Source organism: Pristiophorus japonicus, chromosome 10 (assembly GCF_044704955.1).
Source record: "Pristiophorus japonicus isolate sPriJap1 chromosome 10, sPriJap1.hap1, whole genome shotgun sequence".
In the NCBI taxonomy this organism is placed as follows: Eukaryota; Metazoa; Chordata; class Chondrichthyes; family Pristiophoridae; genus Pristiophorus; species Pristiophorus japonicus.
The window spans coordinates 26,902,369-26,922,766 of NC_091986.1; the positions used below are offsets into that span (position 1 = coordinate 26,902,369).

At 46.0% G+C, this 20,398-nt stretch overlaps 1 protein-coding gene across 4 annotated transcripts in view; it reads left to right on the forward strand.

Annotated features, from left to right (window-relative positions):
* The window catches only part of tbc1d4 (TBC1 domain family, member 4), a 336,885-nt gene that overhangs the window by 298,378 nt on the left and 18,109 nt on the right, over nt 1–20,398 (forward strand). For all 4 annotated transcript variants that reach the window (XM_070891722.1, XM_070891723.1, XM_070891724.1 and 1 more), the window contains 3 exons: nt 238–399; nt 914–1,072; nt 5,686–5,930. In XM_070891722.1, the coding sequence (XP_070747823.1) occupies nt 238–399; nt 914–1,072; nt 5,686–5,930 (566 nt within the window). The remainder of the gene's footprint in view (nt 1–237; nt 400–913; nt 1,073–5,685; nt 5,931–20,398) is intronic.

The window sequence follows — 20,398 nt, forward strand, 5'->3', positions numbered from 1 at the left end:
AAGGCAGCCGGCAACTATGCTGCTGTAACGTGGCCTGAAGCAACCCCATTAGGAGAGAGGAGGCAGGCGTCCTTGCGTTTACCGAGTGGCCATAATCTGCTCAGATCTGGCTGGCTGCCTTGCTCAACTGCAGTCATTGCTCGCGAAAGTGGAAGAGAAATGTACTGTGTGAGTGCTGTGCTGCTGTACGGTTCCTGAATTGTTAATCTGATCGATTTTTCAAATATAAAATGACAGCAAGCAGAGACGAACTTCAGGCCAGGAAAGTGAAGTTGGACTACGAAGAGTTTGTGCTTTGTCAAAAGGAGGTTTCTGCTGTTTGGGATAAAATGCTGACCATTCCAGGAAGGGCAAAGGTGAAGGTTGACATGGAGAAGGTTCACACTGCTCTTAGTCAAGGTCAGTGCCCAATTACTAAATGTGTTTCCCACAGTATCGGACTCCTACTCGCCAGAGTGCCTCCCCTCTGCTGTCAGGAATTGCTGTTTATACAAAGATATAAAACCAGCAGAAAGGCAGAAAATTGGTGGAATAAAATGCTTAATAAAAATAAAGATATAAACACATTAAAATTGACCATATCCTTTGTAACCATTTAATTTAAACATGAGCTCTGAGAGGTCTCCTTTCTTAAATGAAATCCAAAATGTCAAAAAGAATGACATAGAATTTATAACACAGGAACAGGCCATTGGGCCCAACTGGTCTGTGCCGGTGTTTAATCTCCACATGAGCCTCTCGCCCTACTTTGTCTCACCTTATCAACACGGCCTTCTATTCCTTTCTCCATGAAAAGAAGTGACCTAATTTATTATTGGTTGTTTGTCACTGCAAAATGATGGTGTAGCGTTGGAAGTGCAAGCTGCAGTGTGTACTGCGATCTGCCTTTAAACAGGGTGCCTTTGTGTGACAGGTGTCCCAAAAGGCCGGAGAGGAGAGATCTGGCAATTCTTGGCCGAGCAGTATCGCCTGAGACACAGGTTACCGGACAAGCAGCAGCCCGGAGATATTTCATACAAGGAACTTTTGAAACAACTGACTACTCAGCAACACGCCATCCTGGTGGACCTCGGTAAGAGTTCTTTTTAAATTACCTCGCTGGCATAAAACTCCAAAGACGAGTGTCCCTTAACCATTTAATATTGCTGGGGTAGAATTTGCAGGTTTATCACCTGTCGCTTAGGGATAAGAACAACAACAACTTGCATTTATACAGCGCCTTTAACATAGTAAAACGTCCCAAGGCGCTTCACAAAAGCTGTTGTTACCTCCAGACTTGACTGTTCCAACGCACTCCTGGCTGGCCTCCCACATTCTGCCCTACATAACCTAGAGGTGATCCAAAACTCGCATCTTAACTCGCACGAAGTCCCGCTCATCCATCACCCCTGTGCTCGCTGACCGACATTGGCTTCCGGTTAAGCAACGCCTCGATTTTAAACTTCACATCCTTGTTTTCAACTCCCTCCATGGCCTCGCCTCTCCCCATCTCTGTAATAACCTCCAGCTCCCCCCCGCCCCCCTCCCCCCGAGATAGCTGTGCTCGTCTAATTCCGGCCTCTTGAGAATCCCTGACTTTAATTGCTCCACCATTGGCGTTCGTGCCTTCTATTACCTAGGCCGTAAGCTCTGGAATTCTTTCCCTAAATCTCTCAGCTTCTCTACATCTCTTTCCTCCTTTAAGACGCTCCTTAAAACCAACCTCTTTGACCAAGCCCTGCCCTAATTTCTCCTTTTGTGGCTCGGTGTCACATTTTTGTCTTGTAACACTGCTGTGAAGCGTCTTGGGATGTTTTACTACATTAAAGATGCTATATAAATACAAGTTGTTATCACGGAGTCATATAAGAAGATATTAGGACTGGTGACCAAAAGCTTAGTCAAAGAGGTAGGTTTTAAGGAGTGGCTTAAAGGAGGAAAGAGAGGTAGTGAGGCAGAGAAGAAAAATATTGGTTTAATTATCCCTGCTAATTAAACGACCCATTCTTCTCAAAAAATAGAATACTTTTGGCCAAAGCAAAGAATTGTTTCTTTGCAGTAGCATTGTGTAGCCAGCAGATGGTGACATTACACATTCTATTCTAATTTTAACATTTAAACAACTGCAGCTGCACACTTGTCCTCTTGTTCGATTGCCTCCTCTTCCTGTTGCTTATCTTGCCTGACTCTTGTACCTTTCTTCTGCAGTATCATTGTTTTATACTTTTTTTTTGGTATTTCAGTTGTTTTTCTCTCCAGTTTCTTTTTCTCAGCCTGCTGTGCTTTAATGTAAGGTTTTTTTTGTATCTGACTTTCTCCTGTCAGCTTCAGTGTATTTTTTCACCCTTGTGGTTCTCAGTTCTCTTATCCCATCTTCCTACCGAATGCACTGTTCTCTCTGTATTGCCGCTGCCGTTTCTTACTGCTAGTTACTCCCAACACATTCCCTTGTGTTCCATGCAGGGCATCCTCGAGGGCCTTTATACTAAAAAAAGGAAGACTTGCATTTATTTAGTGCCTTTCACAACCTCAGTATGTCCAAAGCACTTTACAGCCAATTAAATAATTTTGAAGTGTACTTTCTGTTTTAATATGGGAAACATGGCAGTTAATTGCTCCCACAAACAGCAATGTGATAATGACCACATAATCTATTTTAGTGATGTTGATTGAGGGATAAGTATTAGCCAGGAAGAACTCCTCTGCTCTTCAAACAATACCACTTTTAGACCAACCTTAGAAGGTAGACAGGGTTTCATGTTTGACATCTCATCTGAAAGACAGCACCTCCGGCTGTGCAGCACTCCCACAGCACTGCACTAGAGTGTCAGCCAAGATTTTGTGCTCAAGACTCTAGAGTGGGACTTGAACCTACCATCTCCTGACTCATAGGCAAGAGCTTTACCCACTGAGCCACGGCTGCTTATAGTTGATGGGATACAGAGAGGATGTTTCCACTAATAGGGGAGACTCGAATTAGGGGGCATAATCTTAGAATAAGGGACCGCCCATTTAAAACTGGGTTGTAAATCTGTGGAATTCACTGCCTCACAGAGCTGTGGAAGCTGGGCCATTGAATATATTTAAGCCAGAGATAGACAGTTTCTTAGCCGATAAGGGAATAAGGGGTTATGGGGAACGGGCAGGGAAATGGATCTGAGTCCATGGCCAGATCAGCCAAGATCATATTAAATAGCGGAGCAGGCTCGAGGAGCTGTATGGCCTACTCCTGCTTCTATTTCTTATGTTTTATAATGGGAGGGGTACCATGCTCGAATCACTGCTCACAACAAACACTCACACGGACAGCATTGTGCCACTCTGGTGCCACCAACCCTATCCTGATGAGTCTCGGCAGCTGTACTTGGGCATGCCTGGCACCACACACTCTGTTGGCTCAGAGGGACTTAGAGCTTTAAATTCTGAGGACAGGCTGCATGTACTTGGCTCGTATAGGAGATTTAGGGGCGATCTGATCGAGCTGCATAAAATGTTAAAAGGATTTAATAGGGTAGACACGGAGATGCAATTTCCTCTGGTGGGGGGCATCAAGGACAGGGCGACATAATCTTAAAAGTAGAGCGAGGCTATTCACGAGCAAAATCAGGATGCACAAAGGACAGGATAAATCTTTAATTCGCTTCCCCAAAAGGCTGTGGATGCTGGAAAAATTAGAACTTTCACGACTGAGCTAGATAATATTTTCGTTAGATAGGGGTATCGAGGGATATGGAGCAAAAGTGGATAAATTGAGTTAAGGTGCATATCAACCATGATCTCATTGAAGGGTGGAGCAGGCTCAGGGGGCTGAATGGCCTCCTTCTGTTCCTAATGTTCCTCTGACTCATTTTAACCACAGCAGTGCACACATGTGCAAGATAATAATCCACTGGCTTTCGAGCAAGAGATTGCAATCTACTGCTTGTTGAATAAAGGACTCAGTCTGCTGCTTTTCAGAGGGTCCAGTTTCAGGGGCAAAGGGAATTCTCTATCCCAAAGGGCTGTGGATGCTGGGTCATTGGGCCCAATTTTGGCCATGACTTGCTCCAATTTTTTTGGAGTACGTTGGTTTTTCTGGCGTAAATTAAGAAACGCCATTTTCCTCAATCAACTTGCTCCAGAGTAACTCGGTTAGGTACGATTTTTTTTAGTTCAGGTTTTTTTTTTCAAATCGAATCAGCCAAGATCATATTAAATGGCGGAGCAGGCTCGAGGAGCTGTATGGCCTACTCCTGCTCCTATTTCTTATGTTCTTATAATGGGAGGGGTACCATGCTCGCATCACTGCTCACAATTTTTTTTTCCCAGCCACTTACGCCATTTAAGCAATTCTGGCCAGCTAAAAGTTACTCCAAATCCACTTAGGTCAGCGTATGTGGCCAGCTCTGAAAAGCCTTGTGGGCAGTTCAGAAATCGGCGCAGGTAAGTAAGTAAGGACCTGCATCCAAGCACCAAGCACCAAACATTGCAAATAAAAGTTGAAATAACTGAATAAAAATAAAGAACTCAGGTAAACAATTGAATAACAAATAAATAATTGGAGTAAATCCTACCTTGAATTGAACTCTGCCGGGTGAAGGCAGCGGGTCGGCCTGTATGGGAGGCCATTCGGCCTGGGAAAGGGGCGGCCGGCAAAGACGCATCGAGAGGCTGAAGGTAAGGGGGGCTGGGGGGAGGGGAAGAGGCTGGGCTGGGCTAGCTGGGCTCGACAGAAACGCGGCAAAGTATCGGGAGGCTGAAGAGAAGGGTGGGGGGGTGGTGGGGGGGGCGGGCCGAGAGGCTGGGCTGGGCAGAAACGCGGCAAGTATCGGGAGCCCGATTCTACTGCGCATGCGCGGTCAGTTGAAACTGCAGCTCTCTCACTCACCCACTGACCCGATTCTACTGCGCACGCACGATCACGACAAATCCCGATCCTACTGCGCATGTCCAGCGTCCCGGCACTGTTTCCAGCGCAGGACGCTGGCTCCGCCCACAGAACCAGTCGCCATGCCACACCAGCAGCTAGAAGGCCCGGGACAGTGATTTTTGGCGCACTTCCAAGCGTGGAAAACTGGCGCACCTCTGACAAGTACGCCAGAAATCTCTAGTGGCCAAAATTGAGCCCATTGAGTGTATTCAAGGCTGAGATCAATAGATCTTTGGACTCTAAGGGAATCAAGGGATTGGGCGGGTAAGTGGAGTTGAGGTCGAAGAACAGCCATGATCTTATTGAATGGCGGAGCAGGCTCGAGGGGCCGTATGGCCTATTCCTGCTCCTGTTATGTTTTTATGGGAGCTAACAATAGTATGGATTCAGAGTCAGGAATCCGCTGAATTCTGATGGAAGCAAATTTGTGAAGATATCATTCTGCTGGTTTTATTAAAGTGAGGAGGCGGTGGGGTTGGTGGGCGGGAGGGGGTCGATACCAATCTCCTCCGACATCTTGATGTCAGTTCAAATGACTTTCTATCCTCTCCTTTATAGGATCTTCCCTGCTTCTTGTGGTAATGCCAAAAATGTCACCTTGAGCCAGCAATTGATATCACCTTCAACTGGTTGGTTGGGGGGACTCAACAATAATGACTGTCCACATACAGCGACATGCATTTTACGCGATCGCTTGCTTTTCCAGTATATAAAAAAAAAACAGAAAATGCTGGAAATACTCAAAAGGTTAGGCAGCATGAAAGCATAAACCTTGCCATTTTTCCATGTTCTTACAGGACGGACATTTCCCACCCATGCATATTTCTCGGCACAGTTGGGGGCTGGCCAACTCTCGCTGTTTAATCTGCTCAAGGCCTACTCGTTGCTGGACAAGGAGGTGGGCTACTGCCAGGGCATCAGTTTTGTGGCCGGGGTACTCCTTCTGCACACAAGCGAAGAGCAGGCCTTCAAGATGCTGAAGTTCCTGATGTACGACCTAGGCTTTCGCAAACAGTACAGGCCCGACATGATGTCATTGCAGGTATCGTGTGAGTTGTTCAGCTTCTTAGACAAAGGAGCGTTTTTTGATTTACGATGCGATGAATCTATTTACAAAATACTCTGTCTTGTAACAAATAAATCTTCTCAGCTTGGGTGCAGAATTACTTGTATTGGCCTGGAGTTTACAATCGCAAAAATCCATACCACAGCATTCAAAATGGCCATGTTACACCATGAATTATTGGGCACAGTGACCTGATCCTTGCCCCACATGTCCTTTAGATAGATCTAGTCTGAGTATCAATATTTACGTTTTTCAGGGGTGGTTTCAACAATTAAAGTGCTCAAGTTATATGTTGTTGTATTTACTGTAGAGTGTGTGCCATGAAGTTTCATATACAGCTGTAACAATAATGCACCCTTCAATTGCTAACTTAAAGGATAGGGCATGTCTACTGTGAATACTTTCTTATTCAAAGTGATTTTCCAAGAGGAAATGATGCCGCTACCAAAGGTCTGTTTAAAAGAAAACTACTGATTATCTCAGCTCCTGGAAGCCACTTGAGGCTGTCCCTCAGTCCCTTCTTGCTCAGCCGTTCTGTGATGTTGTCGATCAGGAGTGTTCCCGCAGGGATCTTCTGCACACAGGAGAATTCTCACTGGCCGAAAAGCCATTCTTCCCCATGGGAATCCTGGGAAAAGTGTGCTGCAGGCTGGAGACTCTGTACCCGCAGCAAGTAATGTGCTTTCCCAGGATCCAAACCAGCTGCAAGGTCTACTCGGAAGTTGTTGCGTGGAATGCATCCGCTCTGGAAGCCCCCCGCTTGTATCGTCACATAGCAGTCTCGCAGGGAGGGAAGCCTTAGATGCTAGGAAGCTGGTTCCCCTGGCTGGAAAGTCTAGAACTAGGGGTCATAGTCTCAGGATATGGGGTCAGCCATTTAGGATTGAGATGAGGAGACATTTCTTCACTAAAGGGTTGTGAATCTTTCGAATGCTCCACCCCAGATGACTGTGGATGCTCAATCATTGAGTCTATTCAAAACTGAGATCGCAAAGATTTTTGGGCACTAAAGGAGTCAAGGAATATGGAGATAGAGCGAGAAGGTGGAGTTGAGGTAGAAAATCAGCCATGATTTTGTTGAATCACGTTTCTTATGTTCTTAAGTCGTGTTGCTCCCAAGTAATAACTATCATGGCAGAAGAAGTGTGATAATAATAGGTGTATTAGAGCAACCATGTGATTTAACTCACCCTTTAAATCATTCAGTCTTTGTCCAGAAATGTGTTTTCTAGCCAAACTACAACACAGTTGGGCCTTGACACACTAACCTGCTGCTTCTATCAATATTCATGAACTTAGCCGAATTAAGCCACAGCTGGAGTACTGCGTGCAGTTCTGGTCACCACATTACTGGAAAGGTGTGATTGCATTAGAGAGGGTACAGAGGAGATTTACCAGGATGTTGCCTGGACTGGAGAATTTTAGCTGTGAGGATAGATTGGATAGGTTGGGCTTGTTTTCTTTGGAACAAAGGAGGCTAAGGGGAGACCTAATTGAGGTATATAAAATTATGAGGGGCCTAGATAGAGCGGGTAGGAAAGACCTATTTCCTTTAGAGGTCATAACCAAGAGGTTTAGAGAGGAGTTGAGGAGAATTGTTTTCACCCAGAGGGCAGTGAGGGTCTGGAACTCACTGCCTGAAAGGGTGGTAGAGGCAGAAACTCTCATCGCATTTAAAAAGTACTTGGATATGCACTTGAAGTGCCGTAACCTACAGGGCTACGGACCATGAGCTGGAAAGTGGGATTAGGCTGGATTGCTCTTTGTCGGCCAGCACAGACAGGATGGGCCGTATAGCCTCCTTCCGTGCTGTAAATTTCTGTGACTCTATGTTACCTGTGGATTTTTCCCTATGACCTATCCTTGGTCCCAAGCTGGATCAATCGTTTTTTTATTTTCTATGGTGGTGGATGTCCCACAGCCTTGCTTGTGTCAATGGACAGCAGTCTGGCAGTGAGGCCGCTGGTGTATAGTTGGTGTGGGGAGTGGGAGGGGAGCAGCTTAAATGGTACACGGGCTGTGGCTGGCCCAGCATTGAGAGAGGAGATGGCGAGCTCGATGGAGTTGGAGAAGGAGCAGGGAGTGAGCAACAACAGGCAGAAACTAGTTAGAATCATAGAACAAGACAGCACAGAAGGAGGCCATTCGGCCCATCGCGCCGATACCAGCTCTTTGTTAGAGTTATCCAATTAATCCCACTCCCCTGCTTTTCCCCAAAAAGTTTTTCCTTCAAATATTTATCCAATTCCCTTTTGAAAGTTACTATTGAATCTGCTTCCACCGCCCTTTCAGGCAGTGCGTTCCCGATCACAACAACTCGCTGTGTAAAAACATGTTTCCTCATGTCGCCTCTTTCTGCGTCCTCTGGTTACTGACCCTTCTGTCACTGGAAACAGTTTCTCCTTACTCTATCTAGACCCCTCATGACTTTGAACACCTCTATCAGATCTCCTCTTAACCTTGCCCCGCTCTAAGGAGAACAATCCCAGCTTCTCCAGTCTCCTCACAAAACTGAAGTTCGTCATCTCTGGTAGCATTCCAGCAAAATCTCTCCTGCACTCTCGCCAAAGCATTGTGTCAGGCTTGTCGTTGAAGGAGAGGACGGGAATCCCATGGGGACAAAGTCCGGACAGTCGGAGATTACACAATGGAAAAAAAACCCGAACGTGAATGTGCACTGAACGAATGGGAAGACCCCTGCCTCAGACTTTGGATGAATGGCGAGGACAGGACACAGACTGAAAACATCAATCGTTTTGAACTTTCCGGTAGAGAGGAGTATGAATGTAGTGGTAGAGAAGGTACGGTAGCTTCGTGGTTAAGTTACTGGAATAATGAGTTCAAATCCCACCACGGCAGCTGGGGAATTTAAATTCAGTTAATTAAATAAATCTGGAATAAAAAAGCTAGTTTCAGTAATGGTGACTATGTAACTAGCGATTGTTGTAATAAACCCATCTGATTCACTAATATCCTTGAGGGAAGGAAATCTGCTGCCTTTACCCGGTCTGGCCTATATGTGACTCCTGACCCATAGTAATCTAGTTGACTCTGACCTGCCCTCTGAAATGGCCATTCAGTGCTACGACACACCACACGACTGCAGCGGTTCAAGAAGGATGCTCACCACCGCCTTCTCAAGGGCAATTAGGGATGGGCAATAAATGCCGGCCTTGCCAGCGACTCCCACATCCTGTGAATGAATTAGAAAAAAGAGAGGTGTAAGTGAAGCGGTGAAGGAGCATGCGTGCATGGCAATTCACAGCTACGTTGCCTCACATAGCGTGTGTGAGCTGTGCCGTGCCTGCAGGCAGAGAGTCGCCAACACTTCGGGTGGAGGCAGAAAGCCTGGAATCATTTCAAGAACAACTAAAGGTAGCAATGTGTGGGGTTCACCCCGGATGGGTAAATCCAGTTGGGCCTCGCTCACCTGTAAGTACCTTGGCATCTTGTGTCAGAGGAAAGGCACTGAGCGTAGCTTCAGTGGTGGCACAGCTATGGGCTGCTGCTGCTGCTTGGCTCCCGTTGACTGTTGCAGAGCAGTCTGTGAATGGTCCACGGAGCGAATCGCCTGCCCGCACCGTTAACCGGGGAGCGTTGCAAGAGGCAGGGAAGAAACATCATTCACTATATGGCTTCGCAGTTCAGGCAGTTTGAAAATGAAGCTGCCACATTCATATTTGATGTGAATTGTTGCTCGTTACTTATTAGTCAAACTCCACGACCGACTGCACATTGTACTAATTCACCACAAAGAGAGAGACCAAATCTGCAGACACGCATCATTATAGGAGCTAATACAACAGCAAAATACTGCGGATGCTGGAATCTGGAATAAAAACAGAAAATGCTGGAAATCTCAGCGGGTCAGGCAGCATCTGTGGAGAGGAAGCAGAGTTAACGTTTCGGGTCGATGACCCGTCGTCAGAACTGGAAAGAACAGACTCTTAACGAGCACTGAAAGGGGGCGGGGAAGAAAGAACAAAAGGGAAGGTCTGTGATAGGGTGGAAGGCAGCAGAGATTAGAGATACAACAGGGGTGATGGGTCCAAATTCAAATGGTAATGCCAGGAGTTAGAAAAACATTAGTTGATAGGGTGTGAATGGCGGGATTGTGACTGACAGCCATTCATTAGGGGAGCTCCTGGAGCCAGCCTGTCTCTACAGCTTCTTGCAGCAAAGGCAGCGGGCACGCTTTTGATCTACAGGAATTTTAGAAGCATACATAAAGCTGGCAAGCACAGAGGGCTAGAGTTGCACTAACTCAATTACTTTTAGACATTGGAAATTGCACGGTTTCCTCTGGGCTCTCCTCAGCTTTCTTTTCTCTCGAAAGGCTGTTGCGAAACTCAGCCAAGATGAAAAGCAGCGGGAGATGAAAAATTGATCCGGTAATACGAGCAGAGCCTTGTGCGTGTTGCATGACTCAGTGTCACCCAGGCAGGCACATGCAGTTAGCGGCAGCGGTGCCTAATGAGGCTGTCAGCAGCAAAGTGATTGTGTTCAGTGCGGCTCTGGAAATTATAAATGAGTGAGATAATAAAAAGGAGGACATCCATTATTCAGAATAACGCGTGGTGTGAAACTGGCAACCGGGTGAAATCAATTCTGTTTCACTTTCCGCAGTAGAAAGTAATGCACAAGGATCGCAACAGAAATAGATTGGCTGTTTCCGAGAATGTTACATACAGGATAAGAAAGAAAGACTTGCATTTATATAGTGCCCTTCATGACCACTGAATGTCTCAAAACGTTTTACAGTCAATGGAGTACTTTTGTAATGTAGGAAACGTGGCAGCCAATTTGCGCACAGCAAGCTCCCACAAACAGCAATGTGATAATGAGCAGACAATCTGTTTTAGTGATGTTGATTGAGGGATAAATATGGGCCAGGACACCGGGGATAACTCCCCTGCTCTTCTTCAAAATAGTGTCATGGGATCTTTTACATCTACCTGAGAGAGCAGACGAGGCCTCGGTTTAACGTTTCATTCGAAAGCCGGCAGCTCCGACAGTGCAGCACTCCCTCAGCACTGCACTGGAACATCAGCCTAGATTTTTGTGCTCACAACCTTCTGACTCAGAGGCGTGAGTGCTACCCACTGAGTCACAGCTAACACACAGATGGAAGTGTGATGTGAGCGATTGCCATGTTTCTGCTTTCAGATGGCGGTCACAGGCTACAAGGTCGAAGCTCGAGCAGTTCATCAGCACCATCTTGATCTGGGAATGTTTCACTGTGCAGATAGCTTCCCTGTGTGTGTTATGCTGGCCAAGAGCATTTATCAGAAGGCTGGCTGCCTGGTGCAAACACGGTTTTGTTGCTCAGCTGCCGAGCATACAAGGGACCTGTGTTACTTTGATGCGGGTGTTTAAGTAGTATATATGCACAGCAGTACTTTATGTTTTAGGAAGATGGAACTTAATAGCGATTTCCTGAACCTCAGACACCCCAGTTGAACCATGTGTCTCGTATTGCCAGTGCTATATCACGCGACTAATCCTATCGTAACATGGCCTTTTATTACACTGTCGTTTACAAGACAACAGCAATCAATATATATATTTGAAAGTCATTGAAGACAATCCAGATATCAGATTTTCACACCAGAAATCACAGGCAGAGAGGTAGACCATTCGGCCCATCAGGTCTGTGTCGGCTCCCTGAAAGAGCTTTCCAATTAGTTCCACTCACCCTGCTCTTTCCCCACAAACCTGCAGATATTTCCTTTTCAAATATATATCCAGTTCCCCTTTGAAAGGTATTATTGAAACTGCTTGCACCTCCCTTTCAGGCCGTGTATTCCAGATCATGACAACTCATTTGGGGTCAAAATTGCCCCTTTCTGTAAGGCCTCTGGCCGCCTGAAAGTGGTCAGTGGGTCAGTGCGGAATGGCCGACGAGTCTCCGCCGAGGGGCCGCCATTTTGAAAATTGCCCTTCCTCAGGTTCGGAGCGGTGTAAGGGACCACTCCGCCCGTTCTCCTGCTGTGGCGTGCACGGGGGCCCCTTCCCGAAATCGCCCCTCAGGGTGTTTCCCTGCGGGAGTGGCGGTCGGTGCCCCTGACCCTTTTTTTGCTGTGGGTACACTCTCTGTGGCCTGGCGGCACCCATGTATTGGGGCGGCCAGAACACTTCGAAAACGGTAAGTGCGCCTGGTTTCGGGCGGAGGGCAATTTCGAGCCCGCTGTGCTTTTATAAAATAGTTTTCTCCTCTCCCAAGGAATGTTGAGGGGTTTATAAAACCACCTGTTGCTGAGGTCGTATTGGTGAGTTTATTGGATCATATGTTGAACATCCTCGCTGGGAATCTCCTCTCGAGGTGGCGTCTCGTGGGTTACAATGGCCGACGGGCACAGACCCTGGGTAAACGACGCAAACAGGATTTCTGACGATCTTCCACCACAGTGGCGGCAGTCGTTCAGGAGAACTCCCCCCCCCATCCTCACCCCCCCCCCCCCCCGCAACAAAATTCCCGATGCCTGTATTATCCCTTGCCCACATGGGACATGAGATGAACATTGAATTTCTCGCTGTACTGTTTTTCTCAGTTAAAAAGCTTCCCTTTAATACTATGACAACTAGAATTTTAATTTAGAGAGTGCCTTTAACATTTAAAAAAATTATCCTAAAGTGCTTCATTGAAGCGTGAGGCAAATGGAGGCCAGGCCAAAGGCTGAGAAATCTGGAGGGAATGGGGACCAAATGCTTGGTCAAAGAGATGGGATTTAAGGAGTGACTGAAGGGAGGAAAGGGAGGTGGAGGAGTTTTGACAGGGTGTTCCAGAGTATGGGACCAAGACAACTGATGGCATGGCTGTCAATGGTAGAGCAAAGGGTGAATGCACAGGGGAATGGAATCAGAGCAACAGAGTGTTTCGGGGGTGCAGGACTTGGAGCAGGTTACAGAGATAGAGAGGGGTAAAACTATGGAGGGATTTCAAAAGGAGGAGAATTATTTTAAATCTGATTCATTAGAAGACTGGGAGCCAATGTAGGACAAATGTGCTTAGCAAGCATGAATTGTGTGGGATAGGGTACCGACAGCAGAGTTTTGGACAAGTTCGGAGGGTTGAGGATGGGAGACCGGTCAGGAGAACATTGGAGTAATTGAGTCGAGAGATGACAGAAGCAGAAATGAGAACTTCAGTGGCGGATGGGCTGGGGTCGGGATGTTGCAGAGGTGGAAGTAGGTAGTCTTTGTCGTGGTTGGGATATGAGGTCAAAAACACTGCTTGGGGTTGAACAGGATGCTGAGGTTGCGAATAGTCTCGTTCAGCCTGAGATATTAGTCGGGGAGGGGCATGGGGAGTGGAGAGAGAGTCTTTAAAAATCAAATAAATGGTGTCTCATGCATTGCTTAATAAATCTTAACCTGAGACTGTGTTCAATTAATTCTGCAAGTGAAGCTGTTCAGCTCAAAGTCTCTTCAACCTAAAACTGACAAGTGCCAGCATCTTTATCTCTCAGCTCAAACCCTTCTGAGATCTGTGGAAAGAGATTCCTGCTGTCTCTTTCTATAAGCTAAGAGGGGTCTGACCATAAGAACATAAGAATTAGGAACAGGAGTTGGCCATCTAGCCCCTTGAGCCTGCTCCGCCATTCAACAAGATCATGGCTGATATGGCCGTGGACTCAGCTCCACTTACCCGCCCACTCCCCGTAACCCTTAATTCCCTCATTGGTTAAAAATCTATCTATCTGTGACTTGAATACATTCAATGAGCTAGCCTCAACTGCTTCCTTGGGCAGAGAATTCCACAGATTCACAACCCTCTGGGAGAAGAAAAACCTTCTAAACTCGGTTTTAAATTGGCTCCCCCGTATTTTGAGGCTGTGCCCCCTAGTTCTAGTCTCCCCGACCAGTGGAAACAACCTCTCTGCTTCTATCTTGTCTATCCCTTTCATTATTTTAAATGTTTCGAAAAGATCACCCCTCATTCTTCTGAACTCCAACGAGTAAAGACCCAGTCTACTCAATCTATCATCATAAGGTAACCCCCTCATCTCCGGAATCAGCCTAGTGAATCGTCTCTGTACCCCCTCCAAAGCTAGTATATCCTTCCTTAAGTAAGGTGACCAAAACTGCACGCAGTACTCCAGGTGCGGCCTCACCAATACCCTGTACAGTTGCAGCAGGACCTCCCTGCTTTTGTACTCCATCCCTCTCGCAATGAAGGCCAACATTCCATTCGCCTTCCTGATTACCTGCTGCACCTGCAAACTAACTTTTTGGGATTCATGCACAAGGACCCCCAGGTCCCTCTGCACCGCAGCATGTTGTAATTTCTCCCCATTCAAATAATATTCCCTTTTACTGTGTTTTTTTACAAGGTGGATGACCTCACATTTTCCGACATTGTATTCCATCTGACGAACCTTAGTCCATTCGCTTAACCTATCTAAATCTCTTTGCAGCCTCTCTGTGTCCTTTACACAACCCGCTTTCCCACTAATCTTTGTGTCATCTGCAAATTTTATTGCACTACACTCTGTCCCCTCTTCCAGGTCATCTATGTATATTGTAAACAGTTGTGGTCCCAGCACCGATCCCTGTGGCACACCACTAACCACCGATTTCCAACCGGAAAAGGACCCATTTATCCCGACTCTCTGCTTTCTGTTCGCCAGCCAATTCTCTATCCATGCTAATACATTTCCTCTGACTCCGCGTACCTTTATCTTCTGCAGTAACCTTTTGTGTGGCACCTTATCGAATGCCTTTTGGAAATCTAAATACACCACATCCATCGGTACACTTCTATCCACCATGCTCGTTATATCCTCAAAGAATTCCAGTAAATTAGTTAAACATGATTTCCCCTTTATGAATCCATGCTGCGTCTGCTTGATTGCACTATTCCTATCTAGATGTCCCGCTATTTCTTCCTTAATGATAGCTTCACGCATTTTCCCCACTACAGATGTTAAACTAACCGGCCTATAGTTACCTGCCTTTTATCTGCCCCCTTTTTTAAACAGAGGCGTTACATTAGCTGCTTTCCAATCCGATGGTACCTCCCCAGAGTCCAGAGAATTTTGGTAGATTATAACGAATGCATCTGCTATAATTTCCACCATCTCTTTTAATACCCTGGGATGCATTTCATCAGGACAGGGGACTTGTCTACCTTGAGATCCATTAGTCTGTTCAGCACTACCCCCCTAGTGATAGTGATTGCCTCAAGGTCCTCCCTTCCCACATTCCCGTGTCCAGCAATTTTTGGCATGGTTTTTGTGTCTTCCACTGTGAAGACCGAAGCAAAATAATTGGTATAAAGAGGTATAAAACGTACTGGCACCACTCAAACTCAGGCTGAAACACAGTAATTCTGTTGCATATTCAGCCGTGGCCTTCTGGAGTCACGAAGACGTTCATACTGACTTAGAATGATACAACACAGAAGGAGGCCATTCGGCCCTTCGTGTCTGTGTTGGCTCTTTGAAAGTCCAATTAGTCCCACTCCCCTGCACTTCTCCATAGCCCTACAAATCTTTCCTTTTTAACTATATATCCAATTGTCTTTTGAGCATTACTCTTGAATCTGCTGGCACCACCCTTTCAAGCAGTGCATTCCAGATCATTGCAACTCACTGCATAAAAATATTTCTCCTCACTTCCCTCTATTTTGCCAATTATCGTAAAGATGAGTCTTCTGGTTACCAACCTTCCTGCCAGTGGAAACAGTTTTTCCCTATCTACCTCATCAAAACCACTCATAATTCTGAACACCTCTATGAAATCTCGCTGAAGTTGAACACATTTTCATTGTAAATAAGGCAGACAAATTTTAAAAAGTAAAGGCTCCTGGTTTAAAATAACATATTTACTTTCAAACTTTTTGCAATATAGATATTTATTTCCGAAAGTTAATTCCAGGAGCAGGTGACCAATTGAGCCATTAAGGTAACGGCATAAAGTGAATGATTGAAGTACAGGCAATTTATTTGAGCCTTGTGTCAAGAGAGTGACAGGCATACTTTAAAAAAAAATCACACATCAATTTATTGCTCGTTAACATAAAACATACTTAAAAACGGCTGGATTAGACATTCAAAAATGACACACCTGCTCTTGCTTAGAAATAATCCCCGCTGATTATCCACTTACCTTCGTACTGGAGACTGTTACCTCCGGTCCCCGGTAACTTCCCTCTACCGGCCCGATTTTAACGGCTGGGCAGCAGTTTCCTGCTGACGTCCCAGCAGTTTTGGTCGGGAAGTCGGCCTGAAAATGAGGTCCAGTGATTAAAATCGGCCTGAGCCTGCCTGCTGCCCAGCCCGGAGAGGTTAAAAAATGGTGGCTGGTCTCACTGTGAGCAACGCCACGGATGGTATGCTATTATTTTTAAAAGCCATTCTCCATTAGATAAAGCAAGAAGGTTAATAAGCAGGCAGAGTTTGTGAAGTACTGTTCAATAAGATTAACTGGCCTAGAGATGTAGCGTCCTGCTTCAGAGCCAGCGTGGGATTAACCTGGGACCCTCTGGGTGCGACAGTCTTTTACGTTGTGGGACCTATTCCGTTTGATAAATTGCACGCACGTAAATAATTTCACAGCTGTTTGGTGATCTTTCTACCTCTGGTTATTGCTCCCAGCTTTTGCTCAGCTCTTCCATCATTCTCCTGAAATGATTGCTGGATAAGGGCTAAAGAGAAACCCTGCAGAAGCAGATTTTACAGCCAGCCGGTTTCCTGTCTGTGTTACCCGATGGATTTATTAAAAAATATATATTTCAGATCTGCTTGGAGGAGTCCTGTCGGCACAGTTTGCCAAGTTTACAGTCGCACTTTAGAACGCCCCTCTGCTGCACGTCAGGCAGGTAAAGGATGTGATTGGTCTGAGTCAGTGCCGCAAAGCGACTTCAGTGGCCGGGCGTGACGTAAAGCGGACAGCCAACTTGCCACAAGCCCGTTTGGCTCTACTGGACCAGCCCGACTTTGCCCCCTTGATGGTTACACTTGCGAGTGCTCTGAGGCCCTGAGTCCGTCCATGGTGCTTAGTGTACTATTTAGGAACATCGGAACAGGAGTAGGCCATTCAGCCCCTCGAGCCTGTTCCGCCATTCGTTTAGATCACGGCTGTTCTGCACCTTAACTCCCATCGATGCGCCTTGGTTCCGTAACCCTTCATACCCTGGCCTAACAAAAATATTTGACATTTTCAGTTGCTCCTTAATGGGGGAGAGAGAGTTCCACATTTCCACTGCCCTTTGTGTGAAGAAATCCTTCCTGACATCGCCCCTGAACAGCCTAGCTCTAATTTCAAAGTTATGCCCTCTTGTTCTGGACTCGCTCAACAGAGCAAAAAGTTTCTCTGCACTATCAACTCCTTTAATCATCTTAAACACGTCAGTTAGCTCACCCCTTAATCTCCTATTCTCAAGAGAATACAAACCTAGTCGATGCAACCTATCCTCGCGATGTAACCCTATTTGTACGGATGTGGGACTAATTGGATAGCTCTTTCAAAGAGCCGGCACAGGCAAGATGGGCGGAGGGGCCTCTTTCCGTGTTCTACGATTCGATAAAATAATATAGCAAATTAAATGCATGTAAATTCACAGCCGTCTAGTGATCTTTTCGCCATTGACTTGCTCCCATATTTAATGGCAGGAAAAGTAACCCCACCAAATGAGAACGTTCACTTGAATCTTATCACTGAAAGACTTGGTGTGGAAATTCAGTCATTACCGCCCCTCTTAACGCCCCAGAGGGGGAATATGGAGGCGGAACGCACTTGCGCCCAGCGTCCCACTGGGACTTTCGGTGCCGGTATCAAAGGGGCGCGGAGCATTACCGCCCAGGAGAGGCGAGCCGGTGTGCAACGTCCCTGGTTGCGACACCAACTCGATTTTTGTTTGCCCCCCCCCGTAGCGCCCCCTGCTGGGAATGCCTATGAAACCACACACGTCCGAGCTGTAGCGGCCGCAGTGAGGTCATAAGTTTGATTCTTTTTTTAAACTTTTTTTGCGATTTATGTTGTGGTGGTGTGAGCTATGTATTGGGCATGTTTTTGGTCTTTTTTTCAGGTTTTGTTTCCCCCCCCCCCCATCCCGCCCAGGTCTCTGTTATGGCGCTCCAAGGCCGGCTGTTTAGCTCGGGATTTTCCATTGCTCAGTCGGCCTAGCGCCCTAAAACAGATGTGTAACGCCTCCCTTAGCGCCCCGCTCCAATCTCCGGGCCCAGCTGATGAATTTTGCAGCGGCAGACGCAAACCATTTACCGGTGCAAAATTTACCGCTCCGCCCGCGACACCGCCCCAACTGAGGCGTGAGTGAATTTCCACCCCTAATTATCTCACGTGTAGCAAGGGCACTGCAGGAACTCCTCTATTCTAATTTAAATATGGCCTGTGTAGCGATATAGGATGGACAATAAGGAAAGGTGGTAATCTGGAAGGGAATGATAGTGAACGAGCAAGAAGGTATAGCACCAGTTGAGATCATTATAAATTCCCCACATCAATGTGACTGAGCATCTCCAAACCAGCAGCTCTTAATGTGTGTTTCTAATCAAAGCGGTTTTTCTGGGTTAATGAATGACTGTAAAACTCAATTACTGTTTAGCAAATCGTTGCTTTCAATGCTTCCATAACTTGCTACATTTCCAGTGCAGTGAGCATTCGGGAAAAGTTTAGGAAAGTCGATAAGGAACATAGGGGAAAAACGTGATCTATTACAGCGCAGAAACTGCTCATTTGGCCCATCAAATCTGCACTGGTGTTGTTGCCACTTGGAGCACCTCATACCCTTCAATATTCTTCAAGCAACAATCTACTGCCGTTTTAAGCATACTGCCTCTCCATCAACAATGGTGTGCGGCAGTAAATTCCATATTCTAACCACATTTTATGTGAAGAAGGTTCACGTGAAATTTTTTCTAACCTGATCATATCTTAACTTTCTGCCCAATTATTACCATCTCACCAACCAATGTAAACAGTCTATCACCATTTACCTTACTATAACCCTGAGGCCTGGACTAAGGATCCAGAGACAGGAGTTCAAATCCCACCATGGCAGCTGAGGAATTTAAATTCAATTGAATAATTCTGAACTAAAAAGCTAGTGTTAGTAATGGTAACCATGAAACTACTGGATCGTCATAACAAAATCCATCTGGTTCACTAATGTCCTTTCGGGAAGGAAATCTGCTGAGCTTACCCGGCCTGGCCTACATGTGACTCCAGACCCACAGCAATGTGGTTGACTCTTAACTGCTCTCTGAATGTCCCAGCAAGCTATCCAGTTGTAGTCAAGAATGCGATTCACCTCCATCTTTTCGAGGGCAATTAGGGATGGGCAATAAATGTTGACCTTGCCGGCGATGCCAACATCTTGTGAACGAATAAAAAATTAAATATTGAGGACCTCTATCTGGTCATTTCGTAACCTTTTCCATTTCAGTGGAAAAACAACAAACCTTTCAAAGCTTTCTTCGTAACTGAGGCCACTCATCCTTGTTAACATAACAGTGAATCTACACTTATATCCTTTCTATAATGGGATGCCCAAAACTGTACACAATACTGCAACTGCGACTTAAGGTCTTGTGCACCTTCAATTTATCTCCTTGCCTCTGTATTCTATGGATGCCATTTGTATTGCCTTATCTATTCATGCTGTCACCTTTAATAACCTCCGTATTTACACACCAAGCTCCTCGACTTCATTTTCATTCTTACCATTTAAAGTATATTTTTACGTCAAAAAAATGCTTCACATTTCTCTACAGTGGGCTGAATCTGCCACCTAACTGCCTATCCTAGTAGCTTATCAATGTCCACCTGCAGTCTTTCACAGGCCTTGTCAGAATTTGTTATTCCCTCCATCTCCCCTATCTGATTTAGTGTAATCAGCAAATTTTGATACCGTTCCTTCAATTCCTAAGGCCTGGTCATATATAGTAAATGCCAGCAGCCTGCATGTAAACTCTTGTGGAACACCACTCACCAAAACCCTTTGCTTTCTGCCCTTTTACCCCTGTGTGGCTGTCTTTCCCTTAATTCTGCTGCCATTATTTTTCCCATAAATTTCTGGCTTAAAACTCACATAAAACATGTTGAATGTATGTGCTTTACCAGTGCTCATTTACAAGCACTTTAATTGACGCTCTGATTTGAAACATGCTGGTAAGTTGAGCATTTGCTTCTGTACAATCAGCTGAAACCTTCCTTTACTGTTGGTTGTGGGGGAGGGTGGGGCGTTGCTGAGAGGCTCAGAGGTAGGGAACTGTTTATTAAAATTAAAGTTCAGGTGAAGTGAAAAACTGAATGAGACTGGAAGACAAGTTTTCTAAGTGGAGGAAGTGCATCCGGGAGGGCGCTGAGCACCTCGAGTCTCATCACCGAGAGCATGCAGAAACCAAGTGCAGGCAGCAGAAGGAGCGTGCGGCAAACCAGATTTCCCTCTCACCCTTTCCTTCAATCACCTGTGACAGAGA